Here is a 22,124-nt window from a genome sequence, read left to right on the forward strand (position 1 = left end):
TTGCCCTTACGAGACAAAAATATATTGCAGTATATTGGAAAATATAATGTAATACATTAGGCAATATATTCACATATATGGGATTTAATATTTATATTTTCCAACATATTGCAATATTTTGAAAGCGGCAATCATTTGTATATTTTGCTATATATATTACATGAATACATTGTAAAATAACATCACATTATTATTCTATGTATTTACAATATATTATAATAAACTTCAAATAATGTATTGGTAAATATATTTTCCTTCCGTAGAGGAGGATGGCACCAATTTACAACTAGAGAATCTAGCATGAGATTTCTCCACTAGTCTTCCTTTTTATATATATGCACTTTGTCCAAGGTACACTTCTAATATTCAAAACCAGTTGTAGCCTAGTGAATATTATTAGGACGTTTCTTCAAGGGCATATGAATAGGATTATACCACATGGCTTCTGTCTTGTCCCAATTAAGCCTAGCAGACTACTGGTCTGCTGGTCTGATTTTTTTTGTATCTTTGGCCACAGAACCTGCCAAAAAGAACCAATGATAAAGAATAATTGTGGTCCACGATGACTGTGTGAAATGACAGTGGCATGCTAGACTAACTACTACTTCCATTTTTTTTTCTCCACGAGACTCACTGTTTTACCATGGTTTCTATACTGCAGTTAAAGTATAAACTGAGGATAACGCAGACATGACTCCATTAACAGGTGACGCAATGAGGAGGGAGGTTACACTGGTTAAAATTGCACATTTCTCTTGAGGCAAGAGAAGCTGTTATACCTTTTGGTAAATGGTAAATGGACTGCATTTATATAGCGCTTTTAACAGACCCATGGCCATACAAAGCACTTTACATATTGCCTCACATTCACCCATTCACACACCGACGCCGTCAGCCATGTAAGGCACCATCCAGCTCGTCGGGAGCAGCTGGGGTACGGTGCTTTGCTCATAGACACCTCGACACTGGGTCAGGTGGAACCGGGGATCATGTAAACAACCTACATAGACCACTGAGCCACTGCCGCCCTTTTATTTGACGTTATTTGTAAAATACTGTGTGCGACTTCCATAAACACTGCATCCGTATGGGCTGCTATTGTTGCAACACAGACCTTTATAAAGGTATCATTATGTTATGACTTTACTTGTTGGGGCACATGACTATTAACTAATTAAACATTAATTCAAAACCTATAACCACAATTACATATTACTTCAATAATCAATTAGTTAATAGTCCTGTGCACCACTAACAGGACTTTGTTTTGTAAAGTCAAAACAAAAGGAAACCTTTGTAAATCATTAGCTAATGATTAATTAAAGCAGACAACTGGAAGTTGAAATGCATGGCTTTGACCTAGAGTTGAGATTCTCTGCCCGAGCCCGAGCCCGAACCGACCCGCGGGCCGGGTCGGGCTGAGATTTCCCTGCACTATCCTCAGGTCGGGTAGGGCCGGGCCCGTGATCAAGCGTTTGTTTTTTTTAATCATTAGTCTACTTAACTAGTCTAATTGGCTGGGCAGAAAGCTATGCTATAATCAGAAATTATATATATATTTAGTAAAGTAAGAACTAATACAACAACTAAGAAACAAATGTGTAGGCTACAAAGTTGCACAAGTCAGGATTAGTGTAAAAATGCGCGTTAAACTCACAGCTCGTGCAGTGATGGAGCGCAGCATTATAAACAGAAACGCTCTGAGTCAAGAGCTGCTCGCGTCAACACTGCACTCAGCTTAATTAAATATCTTCGAATCGTTTCGTTTAAAAGTGGACATTTCAAGCTTTCTATACGCATATTTCTCATGTCTGAGAGGCGAGTAGCTGCTGAGTTTGGGTTTATTTATGAGACGCGCGCTCCAGTTCATGAGCAATGAAAGCGATCACTCCCACGACTTCACCTCATGATTATAGTCTGCTATTTGCTTTTTATTTATTAAATCCAGGCAACTAGCCTAAGAAACCTTTTTTAAAATGAAGATACAATTTAAACAAAACAAAATAAATGCTTTCTACAAAACAAAACTTAATATTAAACTACATATAACCACCAAAATCATTTCTGATCCACTCGCATCTTTTCACTTATCATAATCAGATGAAATGTAAAAATAATATTATAATATTTAAACATAAATATGAAGGAAAAAAACACATCGTTTAATGGCTACAACAAAGTAAGCTACAGATAAATGTCTGAGCTGGATTTGAGCAAACATCAGTTTACCGGTGAGCGGATCATGAGCGCGCGCCTGCGGATTATTGAGCGGAGTCACGTCAGCTTTATTTATAGCCTATAGCGCTTTTACAATGATAATTGTTTCAAAGCAGCTTCAAAGTGTTAAACATGACAATATTGCAACAAAATGTTATTCGGCCGTACAGTCGCTTTGGAGAGAACTGAAAACTAAATGTAGTTTTATCATGAGCCTCACCAGTCCGCTTCGCTGCGCTTTGCTCATTACAGGCTCGTTCTCGTCAAAACGCCCACGTATTGAACAATGGTCGGGTTTAAATCGGGCTCGGGCTCATAATTACAGTTAATGTGTCGGGCCGGGCCGGGCTCGGACAAAACGTGCACGGGCTCGGGTAGGGTCGGGCTTGATTTTTTGAGCCCGATCTAACCTCTACTTTGACCCCTTGTGGTAATTAACACATTAATTTACATAATTAGTTAATATGTTATTAAGGAATTAATACAGTATGACATATTTAACTAATAACAATTTAATGATTACTTAATCTATTAATCATATAGAATCTTCATTAGTTGCTGATACAGTAATCATTAATAAATGGGTTAGTTCACCATTAGTAATACATTAACTCATGATTATCTGTGCATTAATTAAGCATGAATTAATGCATATTAGTGCACCCGTATTGAAAAGTGTTACTGAATAGTTTGCAGTTTCATCAGCAGAAGCCAGCTTCAAGTCTCACAAGGAGTTCGTAGGCCGCGCTCCCTCTCTCACCGTCTCGTTGCCTCGCCCTATCGGACATACAATTGTCCCAACAGTTATACCGTTTTCAAGGTCTATCCACGTCATTACTGCAAGGTGGATGGTTCTGATTGGCTTAGAGAAAATGTACAGTCATGGTAAATTTCCACAAATTGTCAGTTAATCAGTTTCACGTTTCCAGAGATGTGTCGCTTGTTGATGCTTTCACCCCGAAATTAGGCCCGTAGTGACCTTCCAGATCTGGAGCAGGCACCATCTTTCCCAGAACAACAAGTCCACCCATCTCTTATGGGTCCTGCACACTGTGCGATTTTTCTAAATCCTTTGCAAATGTTCCTTGTCAGACTGTACGAACATGATCCCCGATGTAAGCCACGTCACACTGTAAGATCTCAGTTGGCATTAATGTCAGACTGCACAATAGTGAAGTCGTGCTAAAAATGGACGCGCACAAGAAAACTCGTCCGGAGTATTACATCATCAATGAATGACGCGTTCGGTGACGGTGAGCTGCATTACACGTGGGACTGAAATGGAGGATACAAAGAAGTCTCCAACTCTCGTTTTGGTCATAGTTTGTCTTGAAAAACGGAGATTTTTCAGCGTTCATTAATCAGCTGCCGATGAACGTGTCAAACTAACGATCAGAGACGTCAGATTTTAGCCTAGGATCAGAGGAATCTTTTAGGATTTGCTAAATTTGTCTCAAATCGTGGCCAAAATCGCACAGTGTGCACTGGGCTTTAGGGTGCCCATTGTACACCATTCTCAACACTGATCTGTAACATAGAATTGCTCTCGGGGTCCCCCTACAGTTGGGAAAAAATTGTCCTCTACTACTGTCGTAAACAACGAGCAAATGCTGGCCCAGTGTTGATCCTCGTCCTGCCTTCAATCGATCACTTTTTCCTTTCCTCTTATTGCTTTCCTCCAACAAAACCTTTGCTTTCTTATTTTTCTGCTTCGGACATGACTATAACATCCGACAAACAAACGATAGTTGGGCTCGCACGTCCGAATGTAAGGAAGTGTGTGTGTTGGTGGAAGTGACGTATATGCCGTAAAGCAGTCGAATTTTGTAGTTCTTTTTGTTCTCGGGTTACTGCCCGAAACTCGAAGATTAAAAGTACGATTAAAAACGATACAGACCCCATCAGGCTATGGCAGACGTGTCATTCAACCTATTGTAAGTCCATGTATCATCACAAGAGTCTTGAAAATAGTACTGCTTTAAGGAATTAATACATTATGACACATATAACTAATGACAATTTAATGATTCCTTAATCTATTAATCATGGAGAATCTTCATTAGTTGCTGATGCAGTAATCATTAATAAATAGGTTTGTTCACAATTAGTAATACATTAACTCTTTGAGATTATCTGTTTAGGCATGAATTAATGCATATTAGTGCACCCTTATTGTATAGCGTTATCATTTTTTCTTTACTTATATTGTAATACTTTTCTCCCCACAGCAATATCACTGAGGTACAATGGGCTGTCAGTCGTGTATCTTCTTTTCCTTCTGTCCGTACCGCTGTTGCCCACTCCAGACTTGGCTACTATGAAGGGTAAGTAGTAAATGAGCAATGATTTGTCTATAATAAGGTCATGTTTAAGGCAATTTAATATTTTATAACAGCTTTTCTCAGCCTGGTCTCATTGGAAAAACGTAGCTGTGGCAACGTTTTTGCAAACCTCAAAATACGTACCAAAAGGTACATATCACGGCAGTTTCGAAGTGAAATGTCCACTGGGTGGCGTTAAAAGCTTAGTTTTTTTCCCGAACAGATGTGCGTGAATCTGGTTACGTTGGTTTTTTAACGTACACCCACACTAAACCCTAAACCCACCCGATAGTGTTAACAAAAGCAAATGTGACTAAAATAAGATTGTATCCGTGCCATTTTAGCTTGTGTTTGAGCTCGTCTTTGAGCTCTTTTATCATGACCTGTTTTTCATGGGATTCGTTTTCGAGCTTTCAGCATCACAAGGTCAAATCTGTACCAGCTGAGCTATCGAGCTTAATAGGTCAGAAAATCTGAACATATGGATCTAGTTAAGTGACGCAAACTCCAAAATGTATTCGTTTACAAATCATGGACTGTTTTACTGCCTCTAGTGTTCATTTCACTTTGAAACTGTCACGATATATACCTATTGGTACGTATTTTGTGGTTTGCAAAAACGTTGCCACAGCTACGTTTTGCCAATGAGACCATGTTGGCTTTTCTTATCGAAAAGACAAAAGAGTATTGGTTGTAGTGTGTGTATGTGTGTGTACTAGGGCTGTCCTCGACTAAGGATTTAGACAATCGAATCAGAATTGTCGAATCTCTCTATGGTCGACTGATAGTAGAATCATCTGTGTGTGTGAATGGGTTGGGAGGGGCACAACATTTGTCAGCAGAAGGGTAAAACTATTTTTATTTTCCTTTACACTGCACACAGCAACAACTTTTAATAAAGTGACCAAAACTGCCTGCCAACTGACAGACGAACTGACAATGGCTTTCTTATTTAGGTTTAAATAGCCTAAAAGGTAATGTGGTGGATAAACATTAATAAACTGTTTTCTCATAACATGTTAAAGCCACGATCGAAACACAGAACATCACACAAATATATAAAAGAACATTTTGATAAATAAACCTAAAAAAATACCTGCCTAGAGAGGAAAAGAACACTTTGAGTGCGTTTACATGCCCGTTCTGAAGCCGATTGTGCCTAAAGCGGGTGCAGACGTACACGAAGCTCAGCCCCGCGCCTCAGGATCTCACACCGCCACCTGAAGCGCACATTATATACACGCGAGCTCAGTTTTGAATTGACTGACAGAAGAGCTGCACGAAAGCGCTCTGTGGTGCGGCAGGATTTTAAACAACTTCCTGAGTGGCCGCGGACAGGCGCTGAATGCTGAATGCGAAGATTCGACCGTGAGATCGGTGGTAGAATCAGGCTCCACAGAATGAGTTCTTTTGAAAATGTAAAAATGCAGAAAGTTTCGTGTGATGGGTAGGTTTAGGGGCAGGAGGACAGAATATATGGTTTGAACAGTATAAAAACCATTATGTCTATGCTGAGTCCCCAGAAAGATAGTGCACCAGACATGTGTGTGTGTGTGTGTGTGTGTGTGTGTGTGTGTGTGTGTGTGTGTGTGTGTGTGTGTGTGTGTGTGTGTGTGTGTGTGTCTATGCATGTATAGTTGTGGCACAGTGTATTTTTTATTTTAATTGGTATTATTCTCAATTCAGCAAACACTGTTAAAGTTGTAGCCATCTCATCAATGATGTATTACAATAATGACAGAGAGTTGTGCTGTCAGCAGAGTCAAGCTACAGAGATTACCTGCAAGTGGACATTTGGTTGAGTGCTTTATAGATCCATATAATCCTGTCAGACCTTTTCTCACATATTTCCGTATATTTCCTCTGTCCTTGCTTTAAACTAATTTAGCCTCATGCACACCCTCTCTCTCTCTCTCTCTCTCTCTCTCTCTCTCTCTCTCTCTCTCCCCCCCCTCTCTCTCTCTCTCTCTCTCTCTATCCCCCCCCCCTCTCACACACACACACACACACACGCATGCACTCACGCACACACAAATTCAGCTTTTACTGTAAAATACAAGTTAAGGATGGTATAATTATATAAGGTCTCCGCTGAAAAAAAGATGACAAAGCTTTTAGAAAAAAATAGGCAATGAATAACACATTTGCTGCATCAGCTAAGTGTTTTCACAAAAATAATTGATTTATTGCTAAATAATCAAAATCTAACACTATATCCGACTAAGATGATAAAGCATTCTCATTTTCCATACTTTTACAAGTACTGATGATGTTAAATATCCTGTGTGGGGAAGCACAGGATCAACGAGTGACGATTAGCAGACAGAATTAGCAGTGTTCGCATTTTTCAAAGGTTGAGTAAACTGGCATTTAACAATAATAAATAAATAAATAAATAAATACAGTCAAGAGAGTGCAGATTGCAGACTGTTTTGTTAATGAAAAAGACAGGGCATAGATAACATGTTTATTATTGATTTTTATATATTTTTTTGTTTTATTTTACAGTACAATTGTATTACATATATCTCACTGGGCCAATATGCTGGAATAGATATTGTTTGATGGTATATATATATATATATATATATATATATATATATATATATATATATATATATATATATATATATATATATTGTATTATTATATATTGTTTTAGAATAGATATTATTGTTGTTTTATTTAGAAAAACAACAGTAAAATTACAGTACAAATATTTTTATGTCTGTCTTAATGTTTTAATTCAACTGAATACAAATAGCAATCGATGCTATTTACACAATGCAACAAGTATAGCAGAAGTATTAGTCCCACTTTATATCAGGGTTAGGGTTAGGTGTCACTAGGGTTGGGAATCGTGAGAAACCGGTTCCGATTCCGGTTCCATTAAAATTATTAAACAAATAGTGGTAAAGGAAAAAGGCACAATACGCAACTTTAAACAATCCTTTTTTGTGTTTATTACTTGCTCTCAAATGAATTTACAGATGGGCAATGTCAAAAAAAGTCCTGTACTATACATATATTACAGGATTAATGGAGCCATATGGAATTTTTGGAAATTAAAATAAACATGTTCAAATTAACACCTCTGAAATTGTCTTATTACATTTTCTCTCTCTGTTTTAGGGATGTTAACCGATGACCGTTTGACCGATGGTTGACCGTATCAACGTTAACCGATCAAAGTTGACGGTTAAAAAAAAAGAAGTGATCTCTAAATTAGGCTATTATAGACAGTGGACTAAACACTACTACAGTTAGCCGTCTCATTACAAAATCTTTTTGTGTGAAGTGAACAAATCCCTCGCACTCAATTTTTCATAACTCGCCTGTTTGTACTTAATAAACCAATAAAAACATTTGGCGCGAGGTCGCAGCGTTTGGGTTTGCGCGCTCACAAGGTTTGCAAAAAGTAAACCGGCTAACACTCGAGGTTAGAGCCGGGACAGACGACAGTATGAAGCGTCATTCATCATATGATGGGCTTACATTTGGAAATATATTACATCTTCATTTCAGTGGTAACACATAAGGTGTTGATCGTCTTTCTTTATTATTGTTAGCACTACCTCGAACTAAAGCGGCGTCTCTTCAGAGCTGTCATTTTTTTAAATGAGCCGCGGCAATGTTTCAAATGAGCTCATAACGCTAGACAAATTCTTTTTTTTCAACGCGATCACCTTGTACCCAAACTATTTCGAAACTAAGGAGCCATTGTCCTCGGATTACAAACAAGCTCCTCGGCGCCGCGTTTGCGGGACTCGTGCTGTGGGGGATTTTAAAAAAGTGACGTGAGGGGAAGGGAGGCGGCAGCGCTAGGACAGTGTGTGTGTGTGTGTGTGTGTGTGTGTGTGTGTGTGTGTGTGTGCTCGCGGCTATGCTCCCAGCGCTTCGCACACACATTGCACCAGAACCGTTTTCGGAACCGACACTCAGGAATTTCGCGCGGTTCTGGTATTTTTCAAAAATCAGGATCGGTTCTGCATAAGAACCGGTTCTCGGTTCCCAACCCTAGGTGTCACATATATTAAGTGACCTTAACTACTATATATGTACATACATTTAAAAATTATATATATATATATATATATATATATATATATATATATATATATATATATATATATATATATATATATATATATATATTTAAAAGTATTTTATTTTACAGTACATGCACTTAAGTGGTGTACTTACAGCACCTAAGAAAGTACTGGTAATATAAGGTAACTACAAGGGTTAAGGGGTAGTTTAATGTTATTACCTAGTTCTTACTCAGTTATTGCAATTACTATCATAAGTACATTGTATATATTCATGGGGAACAGGACTATTAAATAAAGTGCTACCGTAAATTTGTCTTGCTCAATGGTGGGAGGAGTTATTTGCTCTGTGTAAATAGACACTGTTTGATTTTTCATCAAAATCTGGCATAATCTGATCATGAACTGCTGAGAGACAGTAAGTGTTCCTGCCAACTATAGAATTGAATTCAGGAGCTACAGAGCAGTAAAAGTCCAAATCAATCTCGCTTTTATAGTGAACACAACGAGGCTTTTTGTTCCTTTTTAGAGAAAAAACACTAAATGTGTTATAGTTGGATTTTGCACTTTGTGAGACTGAGATAGTGGCATATATTGTATGTAGGTCAGTCTAGTATGCAGTGTTGCTTCCCTGAACTGTTTAATTCCATCCCCTCCCCTGGCATGGCATTTATTTGGTTTTTTATACATTTGGGTCATTTTTTTATATTTTAGAACCTCTGTAACCCAGCAAGTTGGCTGTCACAGATCTATTTGGTTGTTTTGACTTTCACTTTCTGTGCTTTCTGTCAGGTCCCTTTGTCTTAGTTTTTACTGCCTCTGTCTCCATAGTTAGTGTAGTTCTGTTCAGCTGTGTTTAGATAATTATCTCGTTTCTGTCTGCTATTTAATTTCTTCTTGTTCACTCTGTCTTTGACCGGTCATCGTTATGATGCAATGTGTTAACCCTGCCTGCCTGTCTGGTTTATATTTGATAATTAAACTTGGAGTATTTTTATCTGCAGAGTCTATTTGCACCCAGATAAATTATTACAAGTGCAAAAAGCGTGGCTTGTTGGCAAATGCTATTCACACTAGTTCCGCCTAACAATGCCTGGTTGGTTAAGAAAAAGACATGCTTATTCAACATCTTCAGTGATGTACTCAGTAAAGTGTAAGGATTAGGATCTAGGTTTTGACGCGATCGACCCGGGTTCAAATCCGACTTTTGCAGAGATCGCTCTTTTCCCTTTTCCCATCACTTATCACATATCACATCGGAAAGGCATTTACTTTCAATAAAAATTAAGAAAATGTTCTAAAAATGGAAGTAATGTGTCTAACGAAATGTTTAATAATAATAATAAAAGCATTTATTGGGTAGGGTTCGGTGTAGGCAGGTTTATTTATTGTACATTTGTTGGGTAGGTGTAGGGAGGGCTTTTATTATCCCATTAAGGTGGCATACATTTAATATTTTTAATAAATATAATAATTTACACTATGTTATCATTGCATCCTATTAATGTACAACAATACTGAAGTGCAAATAGTATGCATCTGTCAAAATAAAGTATAAATTGGATGTAATTACTATTTACACATATTACAAAGAACTGCTATTTATTACTGTTTTCTAGGGGTGTAACGATACACTCGTGTCATGATTCGATATGTATCTCGATACTGAACTATATATATATGATGTCTTTTTATTATTATTTGTGTATTATTTTCAGGACCCACAAATATTCCCCCATTGGATTATTATACATTATGTTCAACATTATGTATAGTCGTTGCATGATTCTATGTAATAAGATAATTAATGTAGTAATTACCTCTGCATTGCCTCTCCCGCTATGTAAGAATGAAACATCAAAAATGCTTTGAATAATTGAATAATCATATTACTCAAACTAAATGTGATCTGGTGATTTAAATTATGTTTGCGCTCTCACAAAGGAGTGCCACTTTAAATTATGTTCGCGTTTTGACTTTGGCGGAGTGTTGCTTTAAATAATGTTTGCGCTTTCACATTGGCTGCATTTACACTGCAGGTCTTGATGCACAGTTCCGATTTGGTGACTATATCCGTTTTTTTTGACGACCCGCTTACATCATCTTTTCAAAAGCGACCCGTATCCGATATTTGCATTTACACTGTACACTGGCAAAACAGCCCAAGACGTTCTTAACCGGCGAAAGGAAGTAAAACAACGCGATGTGCAATGGACGCAGACAAAAGTATTTGTCTGCACTGTTCCACGCATCTTTAAAGGTCGGCAAAACATTTATTTCGTAAGGCGGAGAAAAAGAGGAGAGCCCTTGATGGGGTTGCCAGGTTTTCACAACAAAACTTGCCCAATCGCAACTCAAAACTGTGTTAAAGTAGCCCAATTCCGCATGAAAACCAATCCAGTGGCAACACTGGATCGCAGTTTGTGTCCACCTGAGTTGACGTCATTCGCCTCCGTCCTTTTTTCAATGATGTACGACTCGCATTTACTGGGGGATATCCGATTTGACCGCTTCCATGGCAGACACTAATGCACACATCCGAATCATATCGGATTTATTACCACATATGAGTGAGGCCTGAATCCGATCTGAGGATATCGGAATTCATGCATTTTTTTACTGCTTACACGTTCACATGTCATATCCGATCTGTGCCACATGAGAGGAAAAAATCAGAATTGGGTCACTTGAACCATGCAGTGTAAATGGGGCCTTTGAGGAGCGCCGTTCTGGCAGTGCATGCACTTCAGATGATCAATGCAATCCGTCACAGCTCTAATCGCAAGAAAGTGTGTGAAAATGACCACTCTCAGACTGTCAATGTTTAAATCATCCAAGAATTTTAATTCTGCATTTACTTACTCACGATTACTTTTAACGAACGTTGTTTTTTACTACAGTATGTCCTGTTAAATATATCAATCATATAAAGCCATTGTGTCTCTTCAGAAGACATGAAGACTTCAGAAGATTTGGATTAGACACTCGATTCGTTTTTTTTTTTTACGATGCCTTTTTGGCATTTTTCCATCTTTTAAGTTTGAGAGGAATGGACTTTAAAAATGGAGGAATTGAAATCCCGCAGGTTTCATAAAGAATATCTTCATTTGTGTTTGGAAGTTAAACGATAAAACAACATGATGGTGAGTAAATACATATGACAGAATTTACATTTGCGGTAGTCTACATTTTTTAATTTGTGTTTGGGTGAATTATACGTTATAAATAGGCCTACTACAGCAAGTTGAGCCTTGGATAAAACAACTATATATCGAGAATCATATCGTTTCCATCAACGATACATATCGTCACATTTTCAAATCGCGATATATTGTTTAACGAAATATCGGTACACCCCTACTGTTTTCACGTAGTATGCTATTTCACTTAGTAAATAGCATCTAAAGCCATTTAGACTTAATGTAAATATGATATATCGCTAAGAAATTTTTATTTTCAATGTGTAAATAGAGTCTAGTTGTTATTTACACTTTTGTCCCCATCGAGAGTACCGAGACATCTCCTGTCCCTGTCCAGAGTCCTGTGAGGGCTCCGTCTCCTGTCCCGAGTCCAGAGCGGGCTCCGTCTCCTGATTGGAGTCCAGAGAGAACTCTGTCTCCTGTCATGAGTCCAAAGAGAACAGTCTCCGGTTTGAGTCCACTGAAAACAGTCTCCGGTTTGAGTCCAATGAAAACCTTGTCTCTTGTCTCGAGTCCAAAGATAAGTCCAGAGAGGGCTCCGTCTCCTGTCCTGAGTCCAAAGATAACTTTCTCCTATCTCGAGCCCAAAGATAACTTTGTCTCCTGTCCCGAGTCCAGAGAGGGTTTAGTCTTCTGTCTTGAGTCCAGAGAGGATTTAGTCTCCTGTCCCGAGTCCAGAGAGGGTTTAGTCTCCTGTCTCAAGTCCAGAGATGGCTCTGTCTCCTGTGTTGAGTAAAGATAATTTTGTCTCCTGTCCCGAGTCCACAGAGGGTTTAGTCTCCTGTCTCAAGTCCAGAGAGAAGGCCAGAGAGAACTCAGTCTCCCGTCTGAAGTCCAGAGAGGGCTCCGTCTCCTGACCCGAGTCCAGAGAGAACTCTGTCTCCTGTCGAGTCCAAAAAGAACTTTGTCTCCTGTCTCGAGTTCAGAGAGGGTTTAGTCTCCTGTCTCGAGTCCAGAGAGGGCTCTGTCTCCTGTCTTGAGTCTAAAGAAAACTCAGTCTCCTGTCCTGAGTCCAGAGAGGGCTCAGTCTTCAGTCTCGAGTATAAAGATAACTCCGTCTCCTGTCCCGAGTCCAGAGAGGGCTCCGTCTCCTGTCTCGAGTCCAGAGAGGGCTCTGTCTCTTTACCCGCGTTGTCTCGAGTCCAGAGAGGGCTCTGTCTCTTTACCTGAGTCCAGAGAGGACTCCGTCTCCTGTCCCGAGTCCAGAGAGGGCTCAGTCTCCTGTCCCGAGTCCAGAGAGGGCTTCATCTCCTGTCTCCTGTCTCGAGTCCAGAGAGGGCTCAGTCTCCTGTCTCGAGTCCAGAGAGGGCTTGGTCTCCTGTCTCCTGTCTCGAGTCCAGAGAGGGCTCAGTCTCCTGTCTCGAGTCCAGAGAGGGCTTCATCTCCTGTCTCGAGTCAAGGGACGGCTCCGTCTCCTGTCCCGAGTCCAGAGAGGACTCAGTCTCCTGTCCCCAGTCCAGAAAGAGTTCAGTCTCCTGTCTCGAGTCCAGAGAGGGCTTCATCTCCTGTATCCTGTCTCGAGTCCAGAGAGGGCTCAGTCTCCTGTCTCAAGTCCAGAGAGGGCTTCGACTCCTGTCTCGAGTCAAGGGTAGGCTCTGTCTCCTGTCTCGAGTCCAGAGAGGGCTCAGTCTCCTGTCCTGAGTCCAGAGAGGACTCCGTCTCCTGTCCAGAGTCCAGAGAGGGCTCAGTCTCCTGTCTTGAGTCCAGAGAGGGCTTCATCTCCTGTCTCCTGTCTCGAGTCCAGAGAGGGCTTCATCTCCTGTCTCCTGTCTCGAGTCCAGAGAGGGCTCAGTCTCCTGTCTCGAGTCCAGAGAGGGCTTAGTCTCCTGTCCCGAGTCCAGAGAGGGCTCCGTCTCTTGTCCCGAGTCCAGAGAGGACTCCGTCTCTTGTCCCGAGTCCAGAGAGGGCTCAGTCTCCTGTCCTGAGTTCAGAGAGGGCTCAGTCTCCTGTCTCAAGTCCAGAGAGGACTCCGTCTCCTGTCCCGAATCCAGAGAGGGCTCAGTCTCCTGTCTCGAGTCCAGAGAGGGCTCCGTCTCTTGACCCGAGTCCAGAGAGGACTCCATCTCCTGTCCCGAGTCCAGAGAGGGCTCAGTCTCCTGTCTCGAGCCCAGAGAGGGCTCTGTCTCTTGACCCAAGTGCAGAGAGGGCTCCGTCTCCTGTCCTGAGTCCAGAGAGGGCTCAGTCTCCTGTCTCACGTCCAGAGAGGGCTCCGTCTCCTGTCCCAAGTCCAGAGAGGACTCCGTCTCTTGTCCGGAGTCCAGAGAGGACTCCGTCTCTTGTCCCGAGTCCAGAGAGGACTCCGTCTCTTGTCCCGAGTCCAGAGAGGACTCCGTCTCTTGTCCCGAGTCCAGAGAGGACTCCGTCTCTTGTCCCGAGTCCAGAGAGGGCTCAGTCTCCTGTCCTGAGTCCAGAGAGGGCTCAGTCTCCTGTCTCAAGTCCAGAGAGGACTCCGTCTCCTGTCCCGAATCCAGAGAGGGCTCAGTCTCCTGTCTTGAGTCCAGAGAGGGCTCCGTCTCTTGACCCGAGTCCAGAGAGGACTCCATCTCCTGTCCTGAGTCCAGAGAGGGCTCAGTCTCCTGTCTCGAGTCCAGAGAGGGCTCTGTCTCTTGACCCAAGTCCAGAGAGGGCTCCGTCTCCTGTCCTGAGTCCAGAGAGGGCTCCGTCTCCTGTCCCAAGTCCAGAGAGGACTCCGTCTCCTGTCTTCCACATACAAAGACAACGAACAGGATCAACGAGAATGGGAGAACAGGACAGGACCACGGAACAACACCAAACTATCTGACGAACACAGGGTGGTTAGCAAGCCAATATGTAGACCGTATAATCAGGTGCAGCAGGTGATGGTGGTGATCTGATGTGCAGGTAATCAGAAACCACGCCTCCCACTTACACTCCACACACACACACACACAGACACAGACAGAATGAACCAATGAAATCATGAACCATGACACCATGTCCAAAAAGTCACGGTTGTGGTCCTCAAGAGGACGCTCACCCTGGCGAAGAAGAATTAGATTCACTCATGCTACATTAATTTGTGATCAGTCGATCTTTATCACCTATTGCTTGCAAATAATGGACAATGATTAATATTTCCATGATAATCAAATTAAGTAAAATGTAAAAAATTAGTAAATAAACAAGAAGGTAAATAAGTAAAAAGCAAACTTAAATTTAACATTTCTGTGAATTATTTGCTGATAGTATCTGGTGTAGTGTATGTTATGGCGAACCTAACAGCTGAACGTTTTAGGATCATATGCGAAAATTTAAATGCAATGCATTGACTGATGCAAAATTGTATGTTTTTTGTATATGCAGGGAAAACTGGCAGGTTTCTCCGTGCTCTTTGCTCTACTGGAGTGATATTTTTGGCATTGCAGTGTGGGATGCAAATCACCTTCTCATATATTCCCAAGGATGGTAAGATCTTATTTATGTAAGTATTATTGTTTAAAAGTAACTTTTCTAAGGTAAAAATTTAAAAGGATAGTTCACCCAAAAATGAAATTCTGTCATCATTTACTCACCCTCATGTTGTTCCAAACCTGTATGAGTTTCTTTGTTCTGCTGAACACAAAAGAAGATATATTGAAGAATGTTTGTAACCAAGCAGATAGAACAACCATTCACTAACATACTTTGCTAGTGAATGGTTGTTCTATCTGCTTGGTTACAAACATTCTTCAAAATATCTTCTTTTGTGTTCAGCAGAACAAAAACACTCATACAGGTTTGGAACAACATGAGGGTGAGTAAATGATGACAGAATTTTCATTTTAACTATCCCTTTAAGGTAATTGTGACAGTTCAAAATAATAAAGTCAAACTGTGAACAGACAAAAATTATTTTATTAAAAGTTATTTAACTATGTTATTTTAGTATTATTGATATATTATGGCTAGGGCTGTCACAATTAACGCGTTAATACCGCGTTAACGCAAATTCATTTTAACGGCACAAATTTTATTAATGCGCGATTAACGCAGCACACAATTTCTTTTTGATCCATGGCCCATAGTTGGAGAAATTGAGATCAGCCATAGACATAAAGGGAAACATTAATTAATCATTAATAGGGAAAGAAAATGATTAACATTAAGGGTGCTTTCACATCTCTAGTTCGGTTCATTTGGTCCGAACCAAGGGCAACCAATTATACATTGTTGCATTTTTCAGATTTTTTGGTTCCTTTTAACACCACACTGATTGCTTTGGTCCGAACCAGTTGAAACGAATAAAAACGCAGGCAGGTGACAACATCCACATCACTCATTGCCTAAACTGCTTTTCGATTGGTCAAAACGGTACGTGTGGGAAAATGGCAAAGCCAGCAAACTATAATAACCCTATGGAGAGATGACTGCAGGCTGGTTTTGTCCCTGGCCATAATCTACTACACTGTGTGTATTTACCACAGTATGCAAACAATACATTTCTATAATAAAGTGCAGATGTGACTTGAAACCAATGTTCTAATGCACTGCAGACGGCGAGCTCGCATCGCCCGTCACTTCAAGCGGAGGCGTCCATTAATTATTCTGAACTCTTACATGCTCATCTTCTGAAAATATTGGCAATGATCTATCAGGTAATAATGTCATGTACACAATGTCAGCGCAGCTAACTACGGCAGCTGGTTAAGTCCCAAAATGATTAGTACTCTTGCAGTTGGTTCTGTTCGAGGTTGTATCACGTTCTCACCACAAACGAACCGCTCCAGAGTTCATTTGAAAGCATACCGAGACCACCTCTTCAAGGAGGTCTCGGTATGCTTGTTTGGTCCGCTTTTGGTGCGCACCCGAGTGCGATTGCTGCTTTCAGACCTGACCAAACGAACCGCATCAAAGAGGGAAACCAATTCTAGTACGATTCAACCGAACTAAATGAGGCAGGTGTAAAAGCACCCTAACATTACTTTGAAACAAGTGTAATTATAGCCTACATAAGCTACCATATTTTCTGCTTAACTTTTATTAGACTCCAGGTCGAAAGAAAAGTGCATTTTTACACCGAGCAAATTCTCTGCAGTCCGAGCACGATGCACTGCAAGCTCACTCTTGCTCATGTCTGAGGTAAATCATTAACACCATCACCACTTACAGTACATGTGTTTTATTGAACTAAATACATTACAATTGGCTAAAACTAATACGCAGGTTACTTTTCTGAACAAGAGCGCTCCCAAGTCCGTGTTTCTTACACTGTTCGTGTGAATCGCACCACAATTCAGCGTGCACACACAAAATACTGGCAGTTCAACAGGGAACGCGCATATTTGTCCATACCCATGTTGATTAGAATGTTAAAAACTTGAAACATGTTATTTAAGGTACATTTAGAACTGATAAAAATGTACGATTAAATTGGGATTAATCGCGAGTTAACTCATGACAATATGGGATTAATCATGATTACATATTTGAATCGATTGACAGCCCTAGTTTTGGCACATTATATAAATTAAAGGTGCCCTAGAATGAAAAACTTAATTAACCTTGCCATAGTGAAATAATAAGAGTTCAGCACATGGCAGGCAGAACTGCGCAGCTGAATCATCAATTCAGCAGATAAACAAGCGTCACGCGTGGATAGCGAAAATGGCAGATCATGGACACATATGTCATGTTCCAGGCTGTGCAGGGGACGTGAGGACTTTTCTACTCTTCCCACAAATAAAAAATGTCAACAGTCATGGTTAAGGTTTATTATAATCGGATACCACAACAATTTAATTCAAGATCGTTTGTTTGTTCGGCCCATTTCAAGCAAGCTTCGCTCAGCGTCTTAAACTGAAGAAAGGGGCAATTACAACTATATTCCTGCAATTAGTAAGTTGAGATTTATCCACTTATTGACTGTTTAAACAATTTCTGATTAAACTGAAAGTTTCCTAAGCCCCTTTCACACTGCGATTCCGGCAAATACACGGATAATGCGACCCGGCATTTGTTCCCGGGCCGCTAGATTTGGCCGATTCTCACTGCCAGCGAAATACCGTAATATGTGCGCTTTCACACACAACCCGTAACGGCCCCGGGTCGAGTTGACACGTGACATCCTGATGTGACGTATAACGGCGAGCGATCTCAGCTTCAGCGCGGATAGTAAGGAGCTCCGTGGTCTCGACTTGTGTCCAGTTTGCGCTCATTTCTGCTTGTTTAATTTTAGTTTCTTTTGTATCCGAACACTCTCTGCGTTTAAAACACCGACGAGCTCTTCTAGCACTGCAGGGTCGTATTACTGAAAAAACAAGCTCTAGGAGTCGCACGATAACTATGTAACAGTTACACGTTGCGGCATTAGTTTTGGCTTTTGTTCACACAGCGCTCGTCCCGGGTCGAACACTGCAATGTTACTAGGTCCCTGACCCGGGTTCAATTCGGTAATCAATTCCGGGAATATTGCGGGTCCGACGTGCAGTGTGAAAGGGGCTTTAGAGAGACAGCATTTTCTAGATAACACAAGATGCTAGTACAGTAACAACAGGAAACTCCAAGTACCATACAAAACTAAATAGTGTGTCTAATAACAAAGGTTAATATTATTTTGTATAACAAAATATTACCGTAGACACGTATGTTGCTTACAGATCCTTCACTCAATCCTTCTAGCTAACGTCACCTTTTCCACCATATAAGGTAAAACGATGACAAGACTTCTATTCATTTAGTAAAAAAAAATATATTTATATTTTTGAGAACTGAAGTATGATGTTTTTGCATTTCAAAGTACATCACAGTCACTGCGTAGCCTACATTGTGACTAACGTTATATAGACATGCAATATCGCTGACGAAAAAAGAAGAGTCTAAAATGTAGTTAAAAAAATTATAACCACTGGCTTTGGTTTTGGTTTAGTCGGAGGGAAAGAAGAGCGTTCGTGTGTGCGGTTGTCAGATCAGTAATTTATATTTATAATTAATACTATCCGGCGTTTTACCTCAACATGTACAATCTGCCAACTGAGCTCTCTCTCTCTCGCGCAGATGATCTGAAAACACCAATAAACAAGTAGGCTACATTTTATCAATCTCCATTTGAGATGTTTTGCTTAAAGTGTCATTCAGTTGGTCTGTGTTCGTCAGGACTCACGAGCCACTTCGCTGAACAACTGAACTGCAGTGTGCTGTGAGCTGCTGAAATAAGCCAATCAGAGCAGAGCATTAATATTAATATTAAAATTAATATTAACATTAATATTCATGACTCTTCCAAATAAGTCAAAAACAGAGCATTACATCCTAGGGACAATTTATAGGGTTGTAAATGGACCTGTAAAACTGTATCTGGACAATGTTTGCCCTTAAATAAGCCACATACCCTCTATGTAGATATCAGAGAACAATTTAACATATTGTTTAAATCATTCTAGGGCACCTTTAATAGTCCATTCCTGCCATTCGGCTTGTCACTGGTCTCATGCAGTCAGAAGACGCTCCCTCTCTGTGACTGAGTTGAATGAGCATACTAAATTATTTAGATGATTGGCTGATTAAAATCCACTCAGAAAATGTGCTGAACAACCACAAATTCAAGTTTATAAACCACCTGCGGTGTATGGGCCTGTCAATCAATACGCAGAAGATGCATTTACATGTTGACTTCTTTTAATGAATTATTGTTATAAGTTAAAGGTAACTATTGATTACAAGGAATAAGTATCAGAGTACACATGTGTTGCATAATGTATTGAGAACACTGGATATTGGGCCTACTGTCAAATTTAGTAATGAGCGCAACTCGCATCTGACGTGCATCTGAGTGCCAGATAAACTACATGCTCTTATTTCAGGGACGCTGGTAATTTAGTGGATATTACAGCAAACAGTACTTCATACATTGTTTAACAGCATTCAGTTATAGAGGGCCACTTTATTATTTAAATGAACTGTGTGAATGTATTTAAAACTGTTATTTTCTTGCTTTGAGAAAGTACTGGTGAGAAAATAATGTTCTCACAGCTTTTTTATGTGAATGATTGGGTGTTGAGTTAACCATTTTAACTGATCTGACAAGTTCACTGTCCAGTTAACATTCTCAGGTCAATCAAAACAATTTTACCTTTTGCAATCTTAAAATGGTTCATTACTGGTGTAATGGTTCACTACGTTTTGTGGAGCATGACACACTCTGTGTGAACACAACAGTCATCCAATTGTGTTTGTGGTGTATGTTGGAGTTCAGTGTATGAATCCACCTTTAAATGCCTTACAATAAGCCGACAATTTGCAAGATATTTAGCAGAAATTAATCGTATTGTGTTATTGTGCTTGCTATGTTACACGTATCTGAATGATAATTTGTGATGTTCATGTCTTGATCCCGAAACATCAGCACGTGTTTGAAATAACATCCGACTTGGTAACTGCAACTCTGTAATTGGCCAAAATGTGCCGTTTGACTTATCTAAGACCCTCTACTCCTTTTTGTATGCTCTAAATTTCTGCATTTTCAGTATTGAAATTGGTGTTTTGGTGAAGCTGTATTTTTAAAAACTGGATATTTGCAGTCTTTCAGAAGAAATCAGCACAAAAATGTTGCTGTTTGATAATGTATGTCAAACATTTTTCAATTTTGTTAAATATCAAATGTCCGTGATTTGAGTTTTTTTTTTTTTTTAAATCGAATTGATATTTTGTTAAATGTCACGTCTATCTATAATTCAAATGCACATAATCATTTTGTCATAGTTCTGGCTCCACAGACACTCAGCTCCAGTTCCCACAGTAGCGTTCTGGTATCTGGCTTCTGGAGCCAGAATAACACACTTTCACACCTGTAGGTTTCTTTTCTTTTCTTTTCTTTTCTTACCATTTTGGAAGGTGAAATATTCACATACAGTATGTGGTTTACAGTATATCTAAGTGTTAACTAACAAATCAAAAAAAGTCCCTAATTATCTTCCTCTGAAATAGAAAAGGGCTTCAATATTCATTAGCTTTTTGAAGTTTTCTTTTTCGCCTAAATTATCCATGAATAACAATGTATGCTTTTTATTCTTCAGTGACTGGGCCTTGGGACAACATTTACTTTCACCTCGGCATTGTCAGGTATGAAATGTCTGAATTCTTTCAATTTCAGATCTCAATTTTATTTAATTAAGTATTAAGTCTGGTATCAAACACACTCCTAAACCTCCTAACTCCTAAACACACTCCTAAAGCCGAAGGGTGGGCCAACTCCCCATTGAACACTACGGATTAAGACTATTCCAGAGTTTAGGTGCTAAAAAGGAAAAGGATCGATTTAGATATTCTGAGTATTATCAACTGGCCAGAGTTTTGAGACCGCAATATAGACGTGATGGAGTATAATGCGTTAAGAGCTCGCTTAAGTACTGGGGAGCTAAACCATTTAGTGCTTTGTAAGTAATCAGGAAGATTTTAAAATGTATAAAAAATTTTATAGAGATCCAGTGTTGACAGAACCAGGCTAAAATGATCATACTTCATGGTTCTAGTAAGAACTCGTTTTGGACCAGCTGCAATTTTGGATTAGTAATTCCTTCTGAAGGATTTGGTAATACTTTTGCTATTAATAGTGGGTTACTATTACCTTATATTATACGATATGTATTACTCTCATTAATTATGATTATGTTGATAGTAGTAGTCCTCTGGGAGGTATGACAAAAAATTTAGCTAATAGTTAACTACCACATTCAACTGAGCGCTATTACTTATTAGTTAACAGTAGTTACTAGACTGTTAATAATGTGTAACTCATTTGTTGTGATTGATCAAATAAATAACCAACAGAGCATATAAACGATGATATGAGTGAGGTTTGTTTGACTCGGGAGACATAAAAGGTGCAGTGTCAGGGGTCAATCCGGCCTCCAGGACCAGTGTTTAGAAACTAGAGTAAAATTGTAATTTACGAATGAGTATAATAATCAATCATATATTACACCCCTGCCCATTTGAGACATAAAACACCTGTATTTAAACTCTTTCCAGGTTTAGCGATGTGGACACACTTAACATAATACGTCTGCTAATGCCAGATTTTGCTGTCTTCCTGTCTACACTGTTCATCATTCGCTGGTGTAAGGCCAAGAAGCCACATCACAGTGAAAACGACAGGCAGCTCTACGAGACTGAGGTAATGAGCAACAGGTCCTACTTTTGTAAAACGGTTCTGCAGGTCCCCCTATCTGTGAGTCAAAAACACACCTGGGCAGTTGATCAAGGACTCTCAAGGGATTACATGAAAATTAGGGTGTGTTCACACTTGCAGTTTGGTTTGCTTGGTCCAGAACAAAAATGCCTGCATCCAATGGTGTTTTGACTGGACAAAACTGAACAAAATTATAAACACAACACTTTTG

The 22,124-nt window shown here is 39.8% G+C and overlaps 1 protein-coding gene across 1 annotated transcript in view; it reads left to right on the forward strand.

Moving 5' to 3' along the window:
• Window positions 1-22,124, forward strand: part of si:dkey-11f4.7 (piezo-type mechanosensitive ion channel component 2) — an 89,480-nt gene that overhangs the window by 3,653 nt on the left and 63,703 nt on the right. The window contains 4 exon segments of the mRNA XM_067444858.1: window positions 4,446-4,541; window positions 15,112-15,213; window positions 20,799-20,844; window positions 21,754-21,898. Of these exon segments, the coding sequence (XP_067300959.1) occupies window positions 4,446-4,541; window positions 15,112-15,213; window positions 20,799-20,844; window positions 21,754-21,898 (389 nt within the window).

Source organism: Pseudorasbora parva, chromosome 5 (genome assembly GCF_024679245.1).
Source record: "Pseudorasbora parva isolate DD20220531a chromosome 5, ASM2467924v1, whole genome shotgun sequence".
NCBI classification, from domain to species: domain Eukaryota; kingdom Metazoa; phylum Chordata; class Actinopteri; order Cypriniformes; family Gobionidae; genus Pseudorasbora; species Pseudorasbora parva.